The sequence below is a fragment of the Gasterosteus aculeatus genome, chromosome 4 (assembly GCF_964276395.1).
Source record: "Gasterosteus aculeatus chromosome 4, fGasAcu3.hap1.1, whole genome shotgun sequence".
Lineage (NCBI taxonomy): Eukaryota > Metazoa > Chordata > Actinopteri > Perciformes > Gasterosteidae > Gasterosteus > Gasterosteus aculeatus.
Genome location: NC_135691.1, coordinates 9043478 through 9066192, shown reverse-complemented (window position 1 = coordinate 9066192; position 22715 = coordinate 9043478). Strand labels below are relative to the sequence as shown.

The 22715-nt window shown below is 40.8% G+C and overlaps 1 protein-coding gene across 4 annotated transcripts in view; it reads left to right on the top strand.

The window, feature by feature from the left end:
- ahnak (AHNAK nucleoprotein) overlaps positions 1 to 20769 on the top strand; it is a 32066-nt gene extending 11297 nt beyond the window's left edge. Inside the window, exons 5-6 of one of the 4 annotated variants that reach the window (XM_078101124.1) lie at positions 70 to 4506; positions 5215 to 20769. In XM_078101124.1, coding sequence (XP_077957250.1) covers positions 70 to 4506; positions 5215 to 19785 — 19008 coding nt within the window. In that variant the 3' untranslated portion in view covers positions 19786 to 20769. Of the gene's footprint in view, positions 1 to 69 lie in introns of all 4 variants that reach the window. The other 3 variants (XM_078101123.1, XM_078101122.1, XM_078101121.1) reach the window with 3 other exon arrangements.
- The last annotated feature ends 1946 nt before the right edge of the window (positions 20770 to 22715 follow it).

Here is a 22715-nt window from a genome sequence, read left to right as displayed (position 1 = left end):
ATATATTGAACCAAATACAAAGGGATGATAACATTTGCATGTTGTATGTCTCGCTGTCTATTTCCGCAGAGTGGAGAGGATGAGGACTATAAAAGAATATATTCAAAGAAGATTAAACCAAGGCTGAAGTCTGAAGACCTTGCAGAGGGAGTAGATGTTCGCACAGAGCGACATAGCAGCACAAGCAGCGATGGCAGCACAATTACGACCATCACCCGCCGCATCACCACCTACACAGTGGATATGCCGGGCGACATGAGTGAGCAACTTGAACTTTCAAGCCCAGAGTTGAAGGGGATAAGGCACGAATCTGGTGATTACTCTCCGCGAATACAAATCGAACGAGGCAGCCCTTCAGGTAAAGTGGGAGTAGAAGAGGGAGCTTTTGAAATAGGGGGTAAACACAAGAGGGTCTCAACAGGGAGTGGGGAGCAAGGAGATGGAAGCATTCAGATGTCTGGAACAAGCATGACACTAAGAGACAGCACAAACAGTGGTAGTGGGTGTCTTACAATGGGAGGGTTTGGAGGTGCAGTAACCTCAACTGTTAAGAACGAAAGTTCAATTGGTCTTTCTTTACCACAAAAAGATTTATCCAAGGATGAAACAGCAAAACAAAGTATTGACACCACTTTAGATGAGAGGACAAAGATGAAGGTATCTGGAACTAAAATCAGTCATCCGCAGGAAAAGGGATCAGACAGCAGACTGCGGGGAACAGCAATAACAGTTGGCAGTGTTACCTCAGGATATTCCTCAAGCCCAGGCAAGATTTCAATGGCAGGTGACAATGTTAACATTAAGGGTTCAAAGTTGAAAGATGAGGTTGTTGTCAGCCTGCCAAGCACGAAGGGAGGAATAAAAGCACCAGTAATAAACACCGCAATTCCAAGTATTAGCAATGAGATAAGAACGGAAATGAAAGATTTTGAGATCAAAGGTTCCCGTGTTAACATTGTAGGACCAGGTGTCAATGTAAAACTTCCAGAGGCAGAGCTCAAAGCACCTGAAACCAACCCTAGCATTCAAACAAAAGATCCAATGAGGGATATCACTGTTTCAGTTCCAAAATTGAAAAGAAACACAGAAATACCTACAGTAAAAGGACAAGACATTGAGATCGAAAAGCCTCAAGGTGGACTTAAGATGTCCGGAAACAAAACTCCATCTTTTGGGACTACTGGATGGAAGATGGAAGCTCAAGATAGAGATAAAAAAACAGAAACTGAAGTCAAGGGACCCGAGGTTGATATCAAAGGTGGATTGGAAATGCCTAAAATCAAGATGCCATCTTTCAATATGAAAGGTAAGGAAGTGGAGGGTCCAGGTGTGGATATAAAAATGAATGTGAAGGCACCCGTTGTTGACATTGGAGGGCCAGGAGGTCAGACCACGGGATTAAATAAAACACTAAAAGGAGACAAATTCAACATGCCAAGCATTTCAGGACCAAAGATTCCCATGCAAGATTTGGATGTAAATTTGAAAGGTAAAAAAAATAAAAGTGATGTGGATGTCTCAATCCCAAATGTAAAAGGACACGTAAAAACACCTGCAATTGACGTAAAGGGTCCACAGGTTGATGTTGAAAGTCCTGAAAGTGGATTTGAAATGCCAAAGATAAAAATGCCATCATTTGGCGTCAAAGGAGTGCGAGCAGAGGCACCGGACGCTGATGTAAGCATCGCAAAAGGTAAAGTACCGAATGTTGACATCAAAGGTGCAGAAATTGATGTTAAAGGTCCAGATGTATATTTGAAAGGACCAAAATTCCAACTTCCATCAATCTCAGGACCCAAGCTGCCAGAATGGGATGTGAGTTTGAAAGGTCCCAAAGTAAAGGGAGATATGGATGGGGCATTTCCAAAGATTGAGGGTATGAAAGGTCCTAACATTGAAGGGCCAGAAGTTGATGTAAGTCTCCCTAAGGCAAATATTGACATCAATGCTCCTGAATTGGATATCAAAGGACCAGATTTGGACATTGAGGGCCCCAGTGGCAAAATCAAAGGACCCAAATTCAACATGCCAAGCATTTCAGGACCCAAACTTTCCATGTCAGATGTGGATTTCAATCTGAAAGGTCCCAACATGAAAGGTGATGTGGATATGTCACTGCCAAAGATAAAGGGAGGCGTACAATCACCTGACATTGACATCAAAGGTCCACATGTTGACATTGAAGGTCCCAAAGGTGGATTTGAAATGCCAAAAATGAAAATGCCATCATTTGGCTTCAAAGGAGCAAAAGCAGACCTTCCAGATGTAGATGCAAGCCTTCCCAAAGGTGAAATTGATGTTAAAATACCTGATGTTGACGTTAAAACGCCGGACTTTGACGTTAAAGGACTTGATATGAAATTGAAAGGACCAAAATTCAACCTTCCATCAATCCCGGGACCCAAGATGCCAGAATGGGATCTGAGTTTGAAAGGTCCCAAAGTAAAGGGAGATATGGATGTGTCAGTTCCAAAGATTGAGGGTGACATAAATATTCCCACAGTCGACATTGAAGGACCAAATGTTGACATTGATGGCCACAAAGGAGGATTCAAAATGCCTAAATTTAAAATGCCATCTTTTGGAATGAAAGGTCCTAACCTTGAAGGGCCAGAAGTTGATGTAAGTCTCCCTAAGGCTGATATTGACATCAATGCTCCTGAATTGGATATCAAAGGACCAGATTTGGACATTGGGGGCCCAAGCGGTAAAGTCAAAGGACCCAAATTCAACATGCCAAGCATTTCAGGACCCAACCTTTCCATGCCAGATGTGGATTTCAATCTGAAAGGTCCCAACATGAAAGGTGATGTGGATATGTCAATGCCAAAGATAAAAGGAGGCGCACAATCACCTGAAATTGACATCAAAGGTCCAAATATTGACATTGAAGGTCCCAAAGGTGGATTTGAAATGCCTAAAATTAAAATGCCATCATTTGGCTTCAAAGGAGCAAAAGCAGACCTTCCAGATGTAGATGCAAGCCTTCCCAAAGGTGAAATTGATGTTAAAATACCTGATGTTGACGTTAAAACGCCGGACTTTGACGTTAAAGGACTTGATATGAAATTGAAAGGACCAAAATTCAACCTTCCATCAATCCCGGGACCCAAGATGCCAGAATGGGATCTGAGTTTGAAAGGTCCCAAAGTAAAGGGAGATATGGATGTGTCAGTTCCAAAGATTGAGGGTGACATAAATATTCCCACAGTCGACATTGAAGGACCAAATGTTGACATTGATGGCCACAAAGGAGGATTCAAAATGCCTAAATTTAAAATGCCATCTTTTGGAATGAAAGGTCCTAACCTTGAAGGGCCAGAAGTTGATGTAAGTCTCCCTAAGGCTGATATTGACATCAATGCTCCTGAATTGGATATCAAAGGACCAGATTTGGACATTGGGGGCCCAAGCGGTAAAGTCAAAGGACCCAAATTCAACATGCCAAGCATTTCAGGACCCAACCTTTCCATGCCAGATGTGGATTTCAATCTGAAAGGTCCCAACATGAAAGGTGATGTGGATATGTCAATGCCAAAGATAAAAGGAGGCGCACAATCACCTGAAATTGACATCAAAGGTCCAAATATTGACATTGAAGGTCCCAAAGGTGGATTTGAAATGCCTAAAATTAAAATGCCATCATTTGGCTTCAAAGGAGCAAAAGCAGACCTTCCAGATGTAGATGTAAGCCTTCCCAAAGGTAAAATTGATGTTAAAGCACCTCATGTTGACGTTAAAACGCCGGACTTTGATGTTGAAGGACCTGATATGAAATTGAAAGGACCAAAATTCCAACTTCCAACCATCTCGGGACCCAAGCTGCCAGAATGGGATCTGAGTTTGAAAGGTCCCAAAGTAAAGGGAGATATGGATGTGTCAGTTCCAAAGATTGAGGGTGACATGAATATTCCCACAGTCGACGTTGAAGGGCCAAATGTTGATATTGATGGCCACAAAGGAGGATTCAAAATGCCTAAATTTAAAATGCCATCTTTTGGAATGAAAGGTTCAAACGTTGAAGGGCCAGACGTTGATGTAAACCTCCCTAAGGCTAATATTGACATCAATGCTCCTGAATTGGATATCAAAGGACCAGATTTGGACATTGAGGGCCCAAGTGGTAAAATCAAAGGACCCAATTTCAACATGCCAAGCATTTCAGGACCCAAACTTTCCATGCCTGATGTGGATTTCAATCTCAAAGGTCCCAAAATGAAAGGTGATGTGGATATGTCCCCGCCAAAGATAAAGGGAGGCATACAATCACCTGACATTGACATCAAAGGTCCACATGTTGACATTGAAGGTCCCAAAGGTGGATTTGAAATGCCAAAAATGAAAATGCCATCATTTGGCTTCAAAGGAGCAAAAGCAGACCTTCCAGATGTAGATGTAAGCCTTCCCAAAGGTAAAATTGATGTTAAAGTACCTGATGTTGACGTAAAAACGCCGGCATTTGATGTTGAAGGACCTGATATGAAATTGAAAGGACCAAAATTCCAACTTCCATCAATCTCGGGACCCAAGATGCCAGAATGGGATCTGAGTTTGAAAGGTCCCAAAGTAAAGGGAGATATGGATGTGTCGGTTCCAAAGATTGAGGGTGACATGAATATTCCCTCAGTTGACTTTGAAGGACCTAATGTTGACATTGATGGCCACAAAGGAGGATTCAAAATGCCTAAATTTAAAATGCCATCTTTTGGAATGAAAGGTCCTAACATGGAAGGGCCAGAAGTTGATGTAAACCTCCCTAAGGCAAACATTGACATTAATGCTCCTGAATTGGATATCAAAGGACAAGATATGGATATTGAAGGCCCAAGTGGTAAAATCAAAGGACCCAAATTCAACATGCCAAGCATTTCAGGACCCAAACTGTCCATGCCAGATGTGGATTTCAATCTGAAAGGTCCCAAAATGAAAGGTGATGTGGATATGTCACCGCCAAAAATAAAGGGAGGCGTACAATCACCTGAAATTGACATCAAAGGTCCAAATATTGACATTGAAGGTCCCAAAGGTGGATTTGAAATGCCGAAAATGAAAATGCCATCATTTGGCTTCAAAGGAGAAAAAGCAGACCTTCCAGATGTAGATGCAAGCCTTCCCAAAGGTAAAATTGATGTTAAACTACCTGATGTTGACGTTAAAACGCCGGACTTTGATGTTGAAGGACCTGATATGAAATTGAAAGGACCAAAATTCAACCTTCCATCAATCTCAGGACCCAAGATGCCAGAATGGGATCTGAGTTTGAAAGGTCCCAAAGTAAAGGGAGGTATGGATGTGTCAGTTCCAAAGATTGAGGGTGACATGAATATTCCCACAGTCGACATTGAAGGACCAAATGTTGACATTGATGGCCACAAAGGAGGATTCAAAATGCCTAAATTTAAAATGCCATCTTTTGGAATGAAAGGTCCTAACATTGAAGGGCCAGAAGTTGATGTAAACCTCCCTAAGGCAAATATTGACATCAATGCTCCTGAATTGGATATCAAAGGACCAGATTTGGACATTGAGGGCCCAAGTGGTAAAATCAAAGGACCCAAATTCAACATGCCAAGCATTTCAGGACCCAAACTGTCCATGCCAGATGTGGATTTCAATCTGAAAGGTCCCAAAATGAAAGGTGATGTGGATTTGTCACTGCCAAAGATAAAGGGAGGCGTACAATCACCTGAAATTGACATTAAAGGTCCAAATATTGACATTGAAGGTCCCAAAGGTGGATTTGAAATGCCTAAGATGAAAATGCCATCATTTGGCTTCAAAGGAGCAAAAGCAGACCTTCCAGATGTAGATGTAAGCCTTCCCAAAGGTAAAATTGATGTTAAAGTACCTGATGTTGACGTAAAAACGCCGGACTTTGATGTTGAAGGACCTGATATGAAATTGAAAGGACCAAAATTCCAACTTCCAACCATCTCGGGACCCAAGCTGCCAGAATGGGATCTGAGTTTGAAAGGTCCCAAAGTAAAGGGAGATATGGATGTGTCAGTTCCAAAGATTGAGGGTGACATGAATATTCCCACAGTCGACATTGAAGGACCAAATGTTGACATTGATGGCCACAAAGGAGGATTCAAAATGCCTAAATTTAAAATGCCATCTTTTGGAATGAAAGGTCCTAACATTGAAGGGCCAGAAGTTGATGTAAACCTCCCTAAGGCAAATATTGACATCAATGCTCCTGAATTGGATATCAAAGGACCAGATTTGGACATTGAGGGCCCAAGTGGTAAAATCAAAGGACCCAAATTCAACATGCCAAGCATTTCAGGACCCAAACTGTCCATGCCAGATGTGGATTTCAATCTGAAAGGTCCCAAAATGAAAGGTGATGTGGATATGTCCCCGCCAAAGATAAAGGGAGGCATACAATCACCTGACATTGACATCAAAGGTCCACATGTTGACATTGAAGGTCCCAAAGGTGGATTTGAAATGCCAAAAATGAAAATGCCATCATTTGGCTTCAAAGGAGCAAAAGCAGACCTTCCAGATGTAGATGTAAGCCTTCCCAAAGGTAAAATTGATGTTAAAGTACCTGATGTTGACGTAAAAACGCCGGCATTTGATGTTGAAGGACCTGATATGAAATTGAAAGGACCAAAATTCCAACTTCCATCAATCTCGGGACCCAAGATGCCAGAATGGGATCTGAGTTTGAAAGGTCCCAAAGTAAAGGGAGATATGGATGTGTCGGTTCCAAAGATTGAGGGTGACATGAATATTCCCTCAGTTGACTTTGAAGGACCTAATGTTGACATTGATGGCCACAAAGGAGGATTCAAAATGCCTAAATTTAAAATGCCATCTTTTGGAATGAAAGGTCCTAACATGGAAGGGCCAGAAGTTGATGTAAACCTCCCTAAGGCAAACATTGACATTAATGCTCCTGAATTGGATATCAAAGGACAAGATATGGATATTGAAGGCCCAAGTGGTAAAATCAAAGGACCCAAATTCAACATGCCAAGCATTTCAGGACCCAAACTGTCCATGCCAGATGTGGATTTCAATCTGAAAGGTCCCAAAATGAAAGGTGATGTGGATATGTCACCGCCAAAAATAAAGGGAGGCGTACAATCACCTGAAATTGACATCAAAGGTCCAAATATTGACATTGAAGGTCCCAAAGGTGGATTTGAAATGCCGAAAATGAAAATGCCATCATTTGGCTTCAAAGGAGAAAAAGCAGACCTTCCAGATGTAGATGTAAGCCTTCCCAAAGGTAAAATTGATGTTAAACTACCTGATGTTGACGTTAAAACGCCGGACTTTGATGTTGAAGGACCTGATATGAAATTGAAAGGACCAAAATTCAACCTTCCATCAATCTCAGGACCCAAGATGCCAGAATGGGATCTGAGTTTGAAAGGTCCCAAAGTAAAGGGAGGTATGGATGTGTCAGTTCCAAAGATTGAGGGTGACATGAATATTCCCACAGTCGACATTGAAGGACCAAATGTTGACATTGATGGCCACAAAGGAGGATTCAAAATGCCTAAATTTAAAATGCCATCTTTTGGAATGAAAGGTCCTAACATTGAAGGGCCAGAAGTTGATGTAAACCTCCCTAAGGCAAATATTGACATCAATGCTCCTGAATTGGATATCAAAGGACCAGATTTGGACATTGAGGGCCCAAGTGGTAAAATCAAAGGACCCAAATTCAACATGCCAAGCATTTCAGGACCCAAACTGTCCATGCCAGATGTGGATTTCAATCTGAAAGGTCCCAAAATGAAAGGTGATGTGGATTTGTCACTGCCAAAGATAAAGGGAGGCGTACAATCACCTGAAATTGACATTAAAGGTCCAAATATTGACATTGAAGGTCCCAAAGGTGGATTTGAAATGCCTAAGATGAAAATGCCATCATTTGGCTTCAAAGGAGCAAAAGCAGACCTTCCAGATGTAGATGTAAGCCTTCCCAAAGGTAAAATTGATGTTAAAGTACCTGATGTTGACGTAAAAACGCCGGACTTTGATGTTGAAGGACCTGATATGAAATTGAAAGGACCAAAATTCCAACTTCCAACCATCTCGGGACCCAAGCTGCCAGAATGGGATCTGAGTTTGAAAGGTCCCAAAGTAAAGGGAGATATGGATGTGTCAGTTCCAAAGATTGAGGGTGACATGAATATTCCCACAGTCGACATTGAAGGGCCAAATGTTGATATTGATGGCCACAAAGGAGGATTCAAAATGCCTAAATTTAAAATGCCATCTTTTGGAATGAAAGGTTCAAACGTTGAAGGGCCAGACGTTGATGTAAACCTCCCTAAGGCTAATATTGACATCAATGCTCCTGAATTGGATATCAAAGGACCAGATTTGGACATTGAGGGCCCAAGTGGTAAAATCAAAGGACCCAATTTCAACATGCCAAGCATTTCAGGACCCAAACTTTCCATGCCTGATGTGGATTTCAATCTGAAAGGTCCCAAAATGAAAGGTGATGTGGATATGTCCCCGCCAAAGATAAAGGGAGGCATACAATCACCTGACATTGACATCAAAGGTCCACATGTTGACATTGAAGGTCCCAAAGGTGGATTTGAAATGCCAAAAATGAAAATGCCATCATTTGGCTTCAAAGGAGCAAAAGCAGACCTTCCAGATGTAGATGTAAGCCTTCCCAAAGGTAAAATTGATGTTAAAGTACCTGATGTTGACGTAAAAACGCCGGCATTTGATGTTGAAGGACCTGATATGAAATTGAAAGGACCAAAATTCCAACTTCCATCAATCTCAGGACCCAAGCTGCCAGAATGGGATCTGAGTTTTAAAGGTCCCAAAGTAAAGGGAGATATGGATGTGTCAGTTCCAAAGATTGAGGGTGACATGAATATTCCCACAGTTGACATTGAAGGACGTAATGTTGACATTGATGGCCACAAAGGAGGAATCAAAATGCCTAAATTTAAAATGCCATCTTTTGGAATGAAAGGTCCTAACATGGAAGGGCCAGAAATTGATGTAAACCTCCCTAAGGCAAATATTGACATCAATGCTCCTGAATTGGATATCAAAGGATCAGATTTGGACATTGAGGGCCCAAGTGGTAAAATCAAAGGACCCAAATTCAACATGCCAAGCATTTCAGGACCCAAACTGTCCATGCCAGATGTGGATTTCAATCTGAAAGGTCCCAAAATGAAAGGTGATGTGGATATGTCATTGCCAAAGATAAAGGGAGGCGTACAATTACCTGAAATTGACATCAAAGGTCCCCAGGTTGATATTGAAGGTCCCAAAGGGGGCATTGAAATGCCGAAAATAAAAATGCCATCATTTGGCTTCAAAGGAGCAAAAGCAGACCTTCCAGATGTAGATGTTAGCCTTCCCAAAGGAAAAATCGATGTTAAAGTACCTGATGTTGACGTTAAAACGCCAGACTTTGATGTTGAAGGACCTGATATGAAATTGAAAGGACCAAAATTCCAACTTCCATCAATCTCAGGACCCAAGCTGCCAGATTGGGATCTGAGTTTGAAAGGACCAAAGATAAAGGGTGATATGTCCACTCCAAAGATTGAGGGAGACATCAAAACACCTGAAATTGACATCAAAGTTCCTACTGTTGATTTTGAACTTCCAGAAGGACATATAAAAGGGGAAAATGTGAAGTTACCAAAAATATCTGTACCAAAAATATCATTGCCAGATGTTGATATCAATCTCAAGGGGCCAAAGTCGAAAGCCAATTTGAAAGGCGATGTTCAACTGCCAAAAGCTGAACTTGAGGGTCCAGATGTTACATTTGATGTTCCAAAGAAATCAAAATTCAAAATGCCAAAGTTTGGATTTAAGAGCCCAAAGTCAAAGGGACCAGAAACTGATGTGGAAATTGGAAAAGGTGATATCAGCATCAAAGGGAAGACTGGTAGCGCTGAACACCTAGATCTTGATCTTGGATTGACTGCTTCGAAAACAAAAGGATCAAAATTCAAGATGCCAAGATTTGGTTTCAAAGTCCCGCAGGTTGAAATGCCTGAAGTTGATATTAATCTTCCCCAAGCTGACATTGATGTAAACACTTCTAATGTTGACATCAAAGGGCCAGATGTTCATTTTGAGACTCCAGAAGGAAAAGTCAAGGGAAAGAAACTGAAAATGCCAACAATCTCGGGACCAAAAATATCAATGCCGGATGTGGATTTCAATATGAAGTCTCCCAAACTCAAAGGTGATGTGGATATGTCACCAATAAAAGGTGACATAAAAATGCCTGACGTTGATATTAGAGCTCCAAAAATTGACATCGAAGGTCAAAAAGGTGGATTTGAAGTGCCAAAAATCAAAATGCCATCCTTTGGAATGAAAGGTCCAAACATTGAAGGGCCAGAAGTTGACATAAGCCTCATTAAGAATAATATTGACATCAACGCTCCTGAATTGAATATCAAAGGACCAGATTTGGAGATTGAGAGCCCCAGTGGTAAAATCAAAGGACCCAAATTTAACATGCCAAGCATTTCAGGACCCAAACTTTCCATGCCAGATGTGGATTTCAATCTGAAAGGTCCCAAAATGAAAGGTGATGTGGATATGTCACTGCCAAAGATAAAGGGAGGTGTACAATCACCTGAAATTGACATCCACGTTCCAAATATTGACATTGAAGGTCCCAAAGGTGGATTTGAAATGCCTAAAATAAAAATGCCGTCATTTGGCTTCAAAGGAGCAAAAGCAGACCTTCCAGATGTAGATGTAAGCCTCCCTAAGGCTAATATTGACATCAATGCTCCTGAATTGGATATCCAAGGACCAGATTTGGACATTGAAGGCCCAAGTGGTAAAATCAAAGGACCCAAATTCAACATGCCAAGCATTTCAGGACCCAAACTGTCCATGCCAGATGTAGATTTCAATCTGAAAGGTCCCAAAATGAAAGGTGATGTGGATATGTCACTTCCAAAGATAAAGGGAGGCGTACAATCACCTGAAATTGACATCAAAGGTCCAAATATTGACATTGAATGTCCCAAAGGTGGATTTGAAATGCCTAAAATGAAAATGCCATCATTTGGCTTCAAAGGAGCAAAAGCAGACCTTCCAGATGCAGATGTAAGCCTTCCCAAAGGTGAAATTGATGTCAACGTTAAAACACCGGACTTTGATGTTGAAGGACCTGATATGAAATTGAAAGGACCAAAATTCCAACTTCCATCAATCTCAGGACCCAAGCTGCCAGAATGGGATCTGAGTTTGAAAGGTCCCAAAGGAAAGGGAGATATGGATGTGTCAGTTGCAAAGATTGAGGGTGACATGAATATTCCCACAGTCGACATTGAAGGACCAAATGTTGACATTGATGGCCACAAAGGAGGATTCAAAATGCCTAAATTTAAAATGCCATCTTTTGGAATGAAAGGTCCTAACATTGAAGGGCCAGAAATTGATGTAAACCTCCCTACTGCAAACATTGACATCAATGCTCCTGAATTGGATTTTAAAGGACCAGATTTGGATATTGAAGGCCCAAGTGGTAAAATCAAAGGACCCAAATTCAACATGCCAAGCATTTCAGGACCACAACTGTCCATGCCAGATGTCGATTTCAATCTGAAAGGTCCCAAAATGAAAGGTGATGTGGATATGTCACTGCCAAAGATAAAGGGAGGCGTACAATCACCTGAAATTGACATCAAAGGTCCAAATATTGACATTGAAGGTCCCAAAGGTGGATTTGAAATGCCGAAAATGAAAATGCCATCATTTGGCTTCAAAGGAGCAAAAGCAGACCTTCCAGATGTAGATGTAAGCCTTCCCAAAGGTAAAATTGATGTTGACGTAAAAACGCCGGACTTTGATGTTGAAGGACCTGATATGAAATTGAAAGGACCAAAATTCCAACTTCCATCAATCTCAGGACCCAAGATGCCAGAATGGGATCTGAGTTTAAAAGGTCCCAAAGTAAAGGGAGATATGGATGTGTCAGTTCCAAAGATTGAGGGTGACATGAATATTCCCACAGTCGACATTGAAGGACCAAATGTTGACATTGATGGCCACAAAGGAGGATTCAAAATGCCTAAATTTAAAATGCCATCTTTTGGAATGAAAGGTCCTAACATTGAAGGGCCAGAAGTTGATGTAAACCTCCCTAAGGCAAATATTGACATCAATGCTCCTGAATTGGATATCAAAGGACCAGATTTGGACATTGAGGGCCCAAGTGGTAAAATCAAAGGACCCAAATTCAACATGCCAAGCATTTCAGGACCCAAACTGTCCATGCCAGATGTGGATTTCAATCTGAAAGGTCCCAAAATGAAAGGTGATGTGGATATGTCACTGCCAAAGATAAAGGGAGGCGTACAATCACCTGAAATTGACATCAAAGGTCCAAATATTGACATTGAAGGTCCCAAAGGTGGATTTGAAATGCCGAAAATGAAAATGCCATCATTTGGCTTAAAAGGAGCAAAAGCAGACCTTCCAGATGTAGATGTAAGCCTTCCCAAAGGTAAAATTAATGTTAAACTACCTGATGTTGACGTAAAAACGCCGGACTTTGATGTTGAAGGACCTGATATGAAATTGAAAGGACCAAAATTCCAACTTCCATCAATCTCAGGACCCAAGATGCCAGAATGGGATCTGAGTTTGAAAGGTCCCAAAGTAAAGGGAGGTATGGATGTGTCAGTTCCAAAGATTGAGGGTGACATGAATATTCCCACAGTCGACATTGAAGGACCAAATATTGACATTGATGGCCACAAAGGAGGATTCAAAATGCCTAAATTTAAAATGCCATCTTTTGGAATGAAAGGTCCTAACATTGAAGGGCCAGAAGTTGATGTAAACCTCCCTAAGGCAAATATTGACATCAATGCTCCTGAATTGGATATCAAAGGACCAGATTTGGACATTGAGGGCCCAAGTGGTAAAATCAAAGGACCCAAATTCAACATGCCAAGCATTTCAGGACCCAAACTGTCCATGCCAGATGTGGATTTCAATCTGAAAGGTCCCAAAATGAAAGGTGATGTGGATATGTCACTGCCAAAGATAAAGGGAGGCGTACAATCACCTGAAATTGACATCAAAGGTCCAAATATTGACATTGAAGGTCCCAAAGGTGGATTTGAAATGCCTAAAATGAAAATGCCATCATTTGGCTTCAAAGGAGCAAAAGCAGACCTTCCAGATGTGGATGTAAGCCTTCCCAAAGGTAAAATTGATGTTAAAGTACCTGATGTTGACGTAAAAACGCCGGACTTTGATGTTGAAGGACCTGATATGAAATTGAAAGGACCAAAATTCCAACTTCCATCAATCTCAGGACCCAAGATGCCAGAATGGGATCTGAGTTTAAAAGGTCCCAAAGTAAAGGGAGATATGGATGTGTCAGTTCCAAAGATTGAGGGTGACATGAATATTCCCACAGTCGACATTGAAGGACCAAATGTTGACATTGATGGCCACAAAGGAGGATTCAAAATGCCTAAATTTAAAATGCCATCTTTTGGAATGAAAGGTCCTAACATTGAAGGGCCAGAAATTGATGTAAACCTCCCTACTGCAAACATTGACATCAATGTTCCTGAATTGGATTTTAAAGGACCAGATTTGGATATTGAAGGCCCAAGTGGTAAAATGAAAGGACCCAAATTCAACATGCCAAGCATTTCAGGACCCAAACTGTCCATGCCAGATGTGGATTTCAATCTGAAAGGTCCCAAAATGAAAGGTGATGTGGATATGTCACTGCCAAAGATAAAGGGAGGCGTACAATCACCTGAAATTGACATTAAAGGTCCAAATATTGACATTGAAGGTCCCAAAGGTGGATTTGAAATGCCGAAAATGAAAATGCCATCATTTGGCTTCAAAGGAGCAAAAGCAGACCTTCCAGATGTAGATGTAAGCCTTCCCAAAGGTAAAATTGATGTTAAAGTACCTGATGTTGACGTAAAAACGTCGGACTTTGATGTTGAAGGACCTGATATGAAATTGAAAGGACCGAAATTCCAACTTCCATCAATCTCAGGACCCAAAATGCCAGAATGGGATCTGAGTTTGAAAGGTCCCAAAGTAAAGGGAGGTATGGATGTGTCAGTTCCAAAGATTGAGGGTGACATGAATATTCCCACAGTCGACATTGAAGGACCAAATGTTGACATTGATGGCCACAAAGGAGGATTCAAAATGCCTAAATTTAAAATGCCATCTTTTGGAATGAAAGGTCCTAACATTGAAGGGCCAGAAGTTGATGTAAACCTCCCTAAGGCAAATATTGACATCAATGCTCCTGAATTGGATATCAAAGGACCAGATTTGGACATTGAGGGCCCAAGTGGTAAAATCAAAGGACCCAAATTCAACATGCCAAGCATTTCAGGACCCAAACTGTCCATGCCAGATGTGGATTTCAATCTGAAAGGTCCCAAAATGAAAGGTGATGTGGATATGTCACTCCCAAAGATAAAGGGAGGCGTACAATCACCTGAAATTGACATCAAAGGTCCAAATATTGACATTGAAGGTCCCAAAGGTGGATTTGAAATGCCGAAAATGAAAATGCCATCATTTGGCTTAAAAGGAGCAAAAGCAGACCTTCCAGATATAGATGTAAGCCTTCCCAAAGGTAAAATTGATGTTAAAGTACCTGATGTTGACGTAAAAACGCCGGACTTTGATGTTGAAGGACCTGATATGAAATTGAAAGGACCAAAATTCCAACTTCCATCAATCTCAGGACCCAAGATGCCAGAATGGGATCTGAGTTTGAAAGGTCCCAAAGTAAAGGGAGGTATGGATGTGTCAGTTCCAAAGATTGAGGGTGACATGAATATTCCCACAGTCGACATTGAAGGACCAAATGTTGACATTGATGGCCACAAAGGAGGATTCAAAATGCCTAAATTTAAAATGCCATCTTTTGGAATGAAAGGTCCTAACATTGAAGGGCCAGAAGTTGATGTAAACCTCCCTAAGGCAAATATTGACATCAATGCTCCTGAATTGGATATCAAAGGACCAGATTTGGACATTGAGGGCCCAAGTGGTAAAATCAAAGGACCCAAATTCAACATGCCAAGCATTTCAGGACCCAAACTGTCCATGCCAGATGTGGATTTCAATCTGAAAGGTCCCAAAATGAAAGGTGATGTGGATATGTCACTGCCAAAGATAAAGGGAGGCGTACAATCACCTGAAATTGACATCAAAGGTCCAAATATTGACATTGAAGGTCCCAAAGGTGGATTTGAAATGCCTAAAATGAAAATGCCATCATTTGGCTTAAAAGGAGCAAAAGCAGACCTTCCAGATGTAGATGTAAGCCTACCCAAAGGTAAAATTAATGTTAAAGTACCTGATGTTGACGTAAAAACGCCGGACTTTGATGTTGAAGGACCTGATATGAAATTGAAAGGACCAAAATTCCAACTTCCATCAATCTCAGGACCCAAGATGCCAGAATGGGATCTGAGTTTGAAAGGTCCCAAAGTAAAGGGAGGTATGGATGTGTCAGTTCCAAAGATTGAGGGTGACATGAATATTCCCACAGTCGACATTGAAGGACCAAATGTTGACATTGATGGCCACAAAGGAGGATTCAAAATGCCTAAATTTAAAATGCCATCTTTTGGAATGAAAGGTCCTAACATTGAAGGGCCAGAAGTTGATGTAAACCTCCCTAAGGCAAATATTGACATCAATGCTCCTGAATTGGATATCAAAGGACCAGATTTGGACATTGAGGGCCCAAGTGGTAAAATCAAAGGACCCAAATTCAACATGCCAAGCATTTCAGGACCCAAACTGTCCATGCCAGATGTGGATTTCAATCTGAAAGGTCCTAAAATGAAAGGTGATGTGGATATGTCACTTCCAAAGATAAAGGGAGGCGTACAATCACCTGAAATTGACATCAAAGGTCCAAATATTGACATTGAAGGTCCCAAAGGTGGATTTGAAATGCCGAAAATGAAAATGCCATCATTTGGCTTCAAAGGAGCAAAAGCAGACCTTCCAGATTTCGATGTAAGCCTTCCCAAAGGTAAAATTGATGTTAAAGTACCTGATGTTGACGTAAAAACGCCGGCTTTTGATGTTGAAGCACCTGATATGAAATTGAAAGGACCAAAATTCCAACTTCCATCAATCTCAGGACCCAAGATGCCAGAATGGGATCTGAGTTTGAAAGGTCCCAAAGTAAAGGGAGGTATGGATGTGTCAGTTCCAAAGATTGAGGGTGACATGAATATTCCCACAGTCGACATTGAAGGACCAAATGTTGACATTGATGGCCACAAAGGAGGATTCAAAATGCCTAAATTTAAAATGCCATCTTTTGGAATGAAAGGTCCTAACATTGAAGGGCCAGAAGTTGATGTAAACCTCCCTAAGGCAAATATTGACATCAATGCTCCTGAATTGGATATCAAAGGACCAGATTTGGACATTGAGGGCCCAAGTGGTAAAATCAAAGGACCCAAATTCAACATGCCAAGCATTTCAGGACCCAAACTGTCCATGCCAGATGTGGATTTCAATCTGAAAGGTCCTAAAATGAAAGGTGATGTGGATATGTCACTTCCAAAGATAAAGGGAGGCGTACAATCACCTGAAATTGACATCAAAGGTCCAAATATTGACATTGAAGGTCCCAAAGGTGGATTTGAAATGCCGAAAATGAAAATGCCATCATTTGGCTTCAAAGGAGCAAAAGCAGACCTTCCAGATGTAGATGTAAGCCTTCCCAAAGGTAAAATTGATGTTAAAGTACCTGATGTTGACGTAAAAACGCCGGACTTTGATGTTGAAGGACCTGATATGAAATTGAAAGGACCAAAATTCCAACTGCCATCAATCTCAGGACCCAAGATGCCAGAATGGGATCTGAGTTTGAAAGGTCCCAAAGTAAAGGGAGGTATGGATGTGTCAGTTCCAAAGATTGAGGGTGACATGAATATTCCCACAGTCGACATTGAAGGACCAAATGTTGACATTGAGGGCCACAAAGGAGGATTCAAAATGCCTAAATTTAAAATGCCATCTTTTGGAATGAAAGGTCCTAACATTGAAGGGCCAGAAGTTGATGTAAACCTCCCTAAGGCAAATATTGACATCAAAGCTCCTGAATTGGATATCAAAGGACCAGATTTGGACATTGAGGGCCCAAGTGGTAAAATCAAAGGACCCAATTTCAACATGCCAAGCATTTCAGGACCCAAACTTTCCATGCCTGATGTGGATTTCAATCTGAAAGGTCCCAAAATGAAAGGTGATGTGGATATGTCACCGCCAAAGATAAAGGGAGGCATACAATCACCTGAAATTGACATCAAAGGTCCACATGTTGATATTGAAGGTCCCAAAGGTGGATTTGAAATGCCTAAATTTAAACTGCCGTCCTTCGGACTGAAAGGTCCATACGTTGAAGGGCCAGAAGTTGAGGTAAGCCTCCCTAAGGCAAATATTGACATCAATGCTCCTGAATTGGATATCAAAGGACCAGATTTGGACATTGAGGGGCCAAGTGGTAAAATCAAAGGACCCAAATTCAACATGCCAAGCATTTCCGGACCCAAACTTTCCATGCCAGATGTGGATTTTAATCTGAAAGGTTCCAAAATGAAAGGTGATGTGGATATGTCACTGCCAAAGATAAAGGGGGGGATACAATCACCTGAAATTGACATCAAAGGTCCAAATATTGATGTTGAAGGTCCCAAAGGTGGATTTGAAATGCCTAAAATGAAAATGCCATCATTTGGCTTCAAAGGAGCAAAAGCAGATCTTCCAGATGTAAGCCTCCCCAAAGGTAAACTACCTGATGTTGACATCAAAGGTCCGGAATTCAACGTTAAAGGTCCTGATGTGAAATTGAAAGGAGCAAAAATTCAAGCACCATCAACTTCAGGACCCAAGCTGCCAGAGTGGGATATAGATCTTAAAGGGTCCACAATGAAGGGAGATTTAGATTTATCCGCCCCTAAGATTAAAGGTGACATGAAAGCTCCGAAAATGAACATCGAAGGACCAGATGTTGACATAGATGGTGAAAGCAAAGGCCCCAAATTCCACATGCCAAGCCTTTCAGGCCCAAAAGTTTCCATGCCTGATGTGGATTTCAATCTGAAGAGTCCCAAAATGAAAGGTGATGTGGATATGTCAATGCCCTCATTCAACATCAAAGGTCCAAAAGTGGTTGGTTCAGATGTTGGTATAAAACTTCCCAAAGGAAACATTGATGTTAAAGCATCTGATGTCAATGTAAAAGGGCCTACAATCAGAGGAAACATTGATGCATCATTGCCCAATCTGGGAGCAGATATCAAAGGTCCAAATGCTAACTTTGCTGTTCCCACCATCACGGAAGGTCTGTCGAACGATCCTGTAGTGACCGGTGTTACATTTCCTAAATTCAAAGGTCCTAAGTTTGGAATTAAATCCCCGGAACTCAGTGTGGATACACACGGTTCCAAAACAGAAATTAGTGTCCCTTCCACTGAAGCAAGTCTCGATGCCCCTGATATTAATGTCAATTTAAAGGGGAAAAAGGGGAAATTCAAACTTCCTAAAGTTAAAGCAAGAGCAAAGAAACCTGTTGTAGACATAGAAACACCAGCAGCAGCCCTGGATTTAGACACACCCAACATTAATGTCAAAGGAACAAAGGTAAAGAAGCCTCTTTTTGGTAAAATTCATTTCCCTGATCTTGAATTAGATATCAAATCACCAAAATTGAAAGGGGATGGATCTTTACCAGGAGGATTTAAGTCCACTGACAAAGATGTTCCATCTGCGAGCTTGAACACTGCTTTTGAAAGTTCTGGTATTGACTATACAAATGTTAATTTGGGAGAGACAGATGTCAAATTAACTTCTAAATCAAAAATGCCAAATCTGAACTTGTCCACTTCGGATATTGATTCAAATCTTAACAGACCAGGAGAGGCAACGATGTCGGCAGGTTTTACAGGCCCAAAAATAAATGTGAAAGGTGGTGGAGAGATTGATGCAAGTGTTCCAGGTGGCAGTGCAAGCAGTAGCCTTCATTATCCAGAAGGTACTGTAACATTTCCCAAAATCAAAATACCAAAATTTGGTATTGCTCTGCCTCAGTTGGAAGGCCAGACAGGTGGAGGAAATGTTGAATCAGCTGGTGGAGGAATGAACGTAAAGTCTCCATCTGTCAGTTGCCAAGTCAGTTCACAATCTGTGGAGGTTTCCAGTCCAGAACTGAGGCACAAAGAAGGAAAGATAAAGGTAAAAATGCCAAAAATGTTTGGCAAATCAAAAGCAAAGGGCAGTAGTGCAAGTGACCTTCGGGGATCGGAGGGAGTATTGAGTGAAAAAGGCAGTAAGGTACATACTGGGGAACTGATAGGTGGAAAATTAGAAGTAGAGGGCGATTCTGGGCTCAGTGCGTCAACTAAAGGAAAGTCAGCCTCACTGGATCTATTCCAAAAATCAAGGCACCGGTCTTCTTCCCTGAGTGATGAGGGGGGGCTTGCAATAAGTTCTCCTTCCGGTCACCTAGAAGCTGAGGGTGGCGACATTTCATTAGACCTAGGCGGAAGCAAGATCAAAGGAAAGAAAGGCAAGTTGAAGTTTGGCACCTTTGGAGGTTTTGGTTCAAAGTCAAAGGGTTCATATGAAGTGTCACTTGGTGAAGAAGGGGAAGCAAGTGCAGGTGCTCATTTACCTTCTAAAAAATCAAGGTTGTCTTCATCTTCCAGCAGTGACAGTGGTTCAAGAGGTGGTTTCAGGTTCCCAAGACTTGAACTATCCGTTTCACCAAAGAAATGATTTATTGTGAGGTAAATTACACTCTTCAATGTTCACCCAAATAGACTCTAATATGTCAAATTCGTCAACATAAAAAACATTAAAACCTAAGGATAATACACAGTCATTTCAATATTATCAACTACGTTTTTTTTCAGTAATTTGATAGGAGTGCACGAGATTGTTCAAAATCCCCTATAACTGTAAATAAGATCAATTTGTATTGTAGTAATAAAATATTCTTTTTGTATATAGTTCAGATTTATCAAACACATGCCACCTCACCAAATTTTTACAAATAGTTTGTTACAGGGTTGTCATTTTGTCTTGTTTTATTCTCTTAAAGGAACGTTCTTAATTAATAGGTGTGTTGTATTAGTCCAGGGCTCGATTGCACAGAACAGATAGTTAGAATAGTTATTTTGAAGGAAGATGTTGTTAGGTCACCCAGACACAAATATAAACAGTTACCAGTTGTTTTGTATGAAAGGATTTTATTTTTGAGCTTTATAATGATATAATCTGTTTAGAAGCATATTTGGAAATACGGAGCTGGCCTGTTATAACCCATTCCAAATAGTAGTGGTGTTGTATATACCGTATTTGCAAAGACAATCACTGTTTGCAAACTACCAATGCTCTGAAGTGCTGTTCATTTCATAAGAAATAGTTTTCCTCCTCTGATTGTATAATATTTCTGAAAAGAATGCATCCTGCCATTTGTTTTTAATATGTTTTGCTTCCAAATCCTTCAATCCCTTGTCATTTTCATCTTCATCTGTTTTATGGACTTTTTTTCTGTCACTCTCAGTCATTTGTACACTCACCTTATGATAATATAAAAAAGAAAAAAAAACTGTCACTTTCCATGTAAAAAATAATCTCTATGTTAACAGGGAGTTGCATTGTTTTGATAAGATATGTTGGAGACAGAGCATGCTTCTTTGAGTATATTGTTTTGTGTGCATTCTGCCAAATAAAGTAAATAAAAAGATTTATAACTCACAAGGTTTCTGAAATCCCTATTTTTAGGTGCTCTAATAATATTACACTTCCCCACGATCATCCACCACATTTGGAATGCATCCAGAGACACTTTATGGAGTGAATATTACCTCCTTTTTTTTTAAAGTAATCAGTTGTATAAGCGCTAGTTAGACTTTAACTCATTTCTGTTAGTGTATCTTAGTTGTAAAACGTAGGTATGCTTTACTATAAACCTGTAGTGAAATCTACTAAAACAGTGTCTAGGTTGTTTTTTGTAGTGTAACAATAAGAATGTTTTTTTAGGTAAATGTCAGCCTCAACCGTGGCGCAAGGAGAAGAGATGACGTGTTGGGAAACATAGGGTTGTTGGTTTGAATCCCAGCTGTGTTGATGTGTCCCTGAGCAACACACCTAACCACTATTTGCTTTCCAGACATCTTTACGGCAGTACACTGCTCCCACTGAGTGGGATAGGTTAAATGCAGAAAATGGTGCATTTCGTCATCCCAGTACCTGTGCAGTGTAATAACACCTATTAGGTATTAAGTGCTTACAATCCAGAGTTAATATTACCTACTTTTTGTAAGTAATCAATTGTCTAAAGTGTTGATCATTTCTTAATTTCTTTTAGTGTATCTTAGTTCTAAAATGTAGGTATGCTTTACTCTAAACATGTGGTGAAATCTACCCAGACAAACCGAGTGCAAATTGTTACCTCACATTTATTGAGTAGATTCTATAGGTTGTTTTTTATAGTTGCGGACCCCTCAGGTATTACTACAGTGAGTTGGATTTGACTTAAAGACTTAAAACTGTCGCTAGCCATTGAAAAAAACGCAGTGTATTTGTTGTTAAACAAACACGGTCAGTACATATCTGTGCCTCTTCACTCTGAACTAGAGATGGGTGGTTTTACTCTTTTTACCAACTCAAATGTGTCTGAGTCACTCGCAACAGAAATTCAGGTATTTATTTAGCCGACGTTAGCGCACACTGAGTCAGACCGTCAGCTCAAGTCAAGGAATGGGATCCTGGATGTATGAACAGGTAATCAAACCGAGCTTGGGAGTGCTTGGTTCTGCCTGAGTGGAGACGGGCACAAGGCTGTGACTCGGGCTGAAGGGACACATAAGTTGCACACACAGTTGCTTAAGACTTGACTTGAGAATCAATCAGACTCAATATTTGGTACTCTTGAGCATCCCTGCGTCAGTACAGTAATGACACACTTGCCGGTAGAACTTTCTCACATGGCCCTTCTTTCCGGCAGTCAGCTGATAACCAATGACTGATGTAGCCCCGCCTCCTCTCAGTCACTCAAGTTGCTGTATTCGACAACTCCTCTGGGTTCACTGCAGTGAAATAGAGTAATTTGTGGAAGATATTGTTAGCCCTTAGTCTTTTCAATTATCTAGACAACCTAGGCCAGCCTGTATCACAACAAACCAAAAATATTTTTTAACTCCAACAAAGAACAGGTAATGGAGGAGTGCTTCAATCCTACAGGGAGAAGTTATCAAACAACAGAATATGTAAGGTTGAAAGGCACTTCTAGAACAAGCACACAGCATTTGATGAAAACAATAGAGCTGGAGATTCTCGACTATTGCAACAAAGTAAATATACTGTATACTGCAACTCTCGATAAGGAACATTTAATAACTGGACATAATACGTCACTCGATCTGTTACAGTACTTTAATAAAGTGGATCAAGTCTACAAGCTCCAAACTGTTGCTGCTAGTCGTAGCTCATGAGATAGTAAGTCATGGAAAGACGCTCACGGATGAAGAATCCATGAAAGAATAGTTAAATAAAATATCTTAGCATCTATTCTCTGACTTTAATGTTCAGGTGCCCCAGTTTTTTGCTGTTCGTGCCTGAGGAAAGTAGATGTTAGCACACTGTAATGGACTTGTCTAACATTAATATTAACTGGGCTTTTTATGTTTACTCTTTTCACG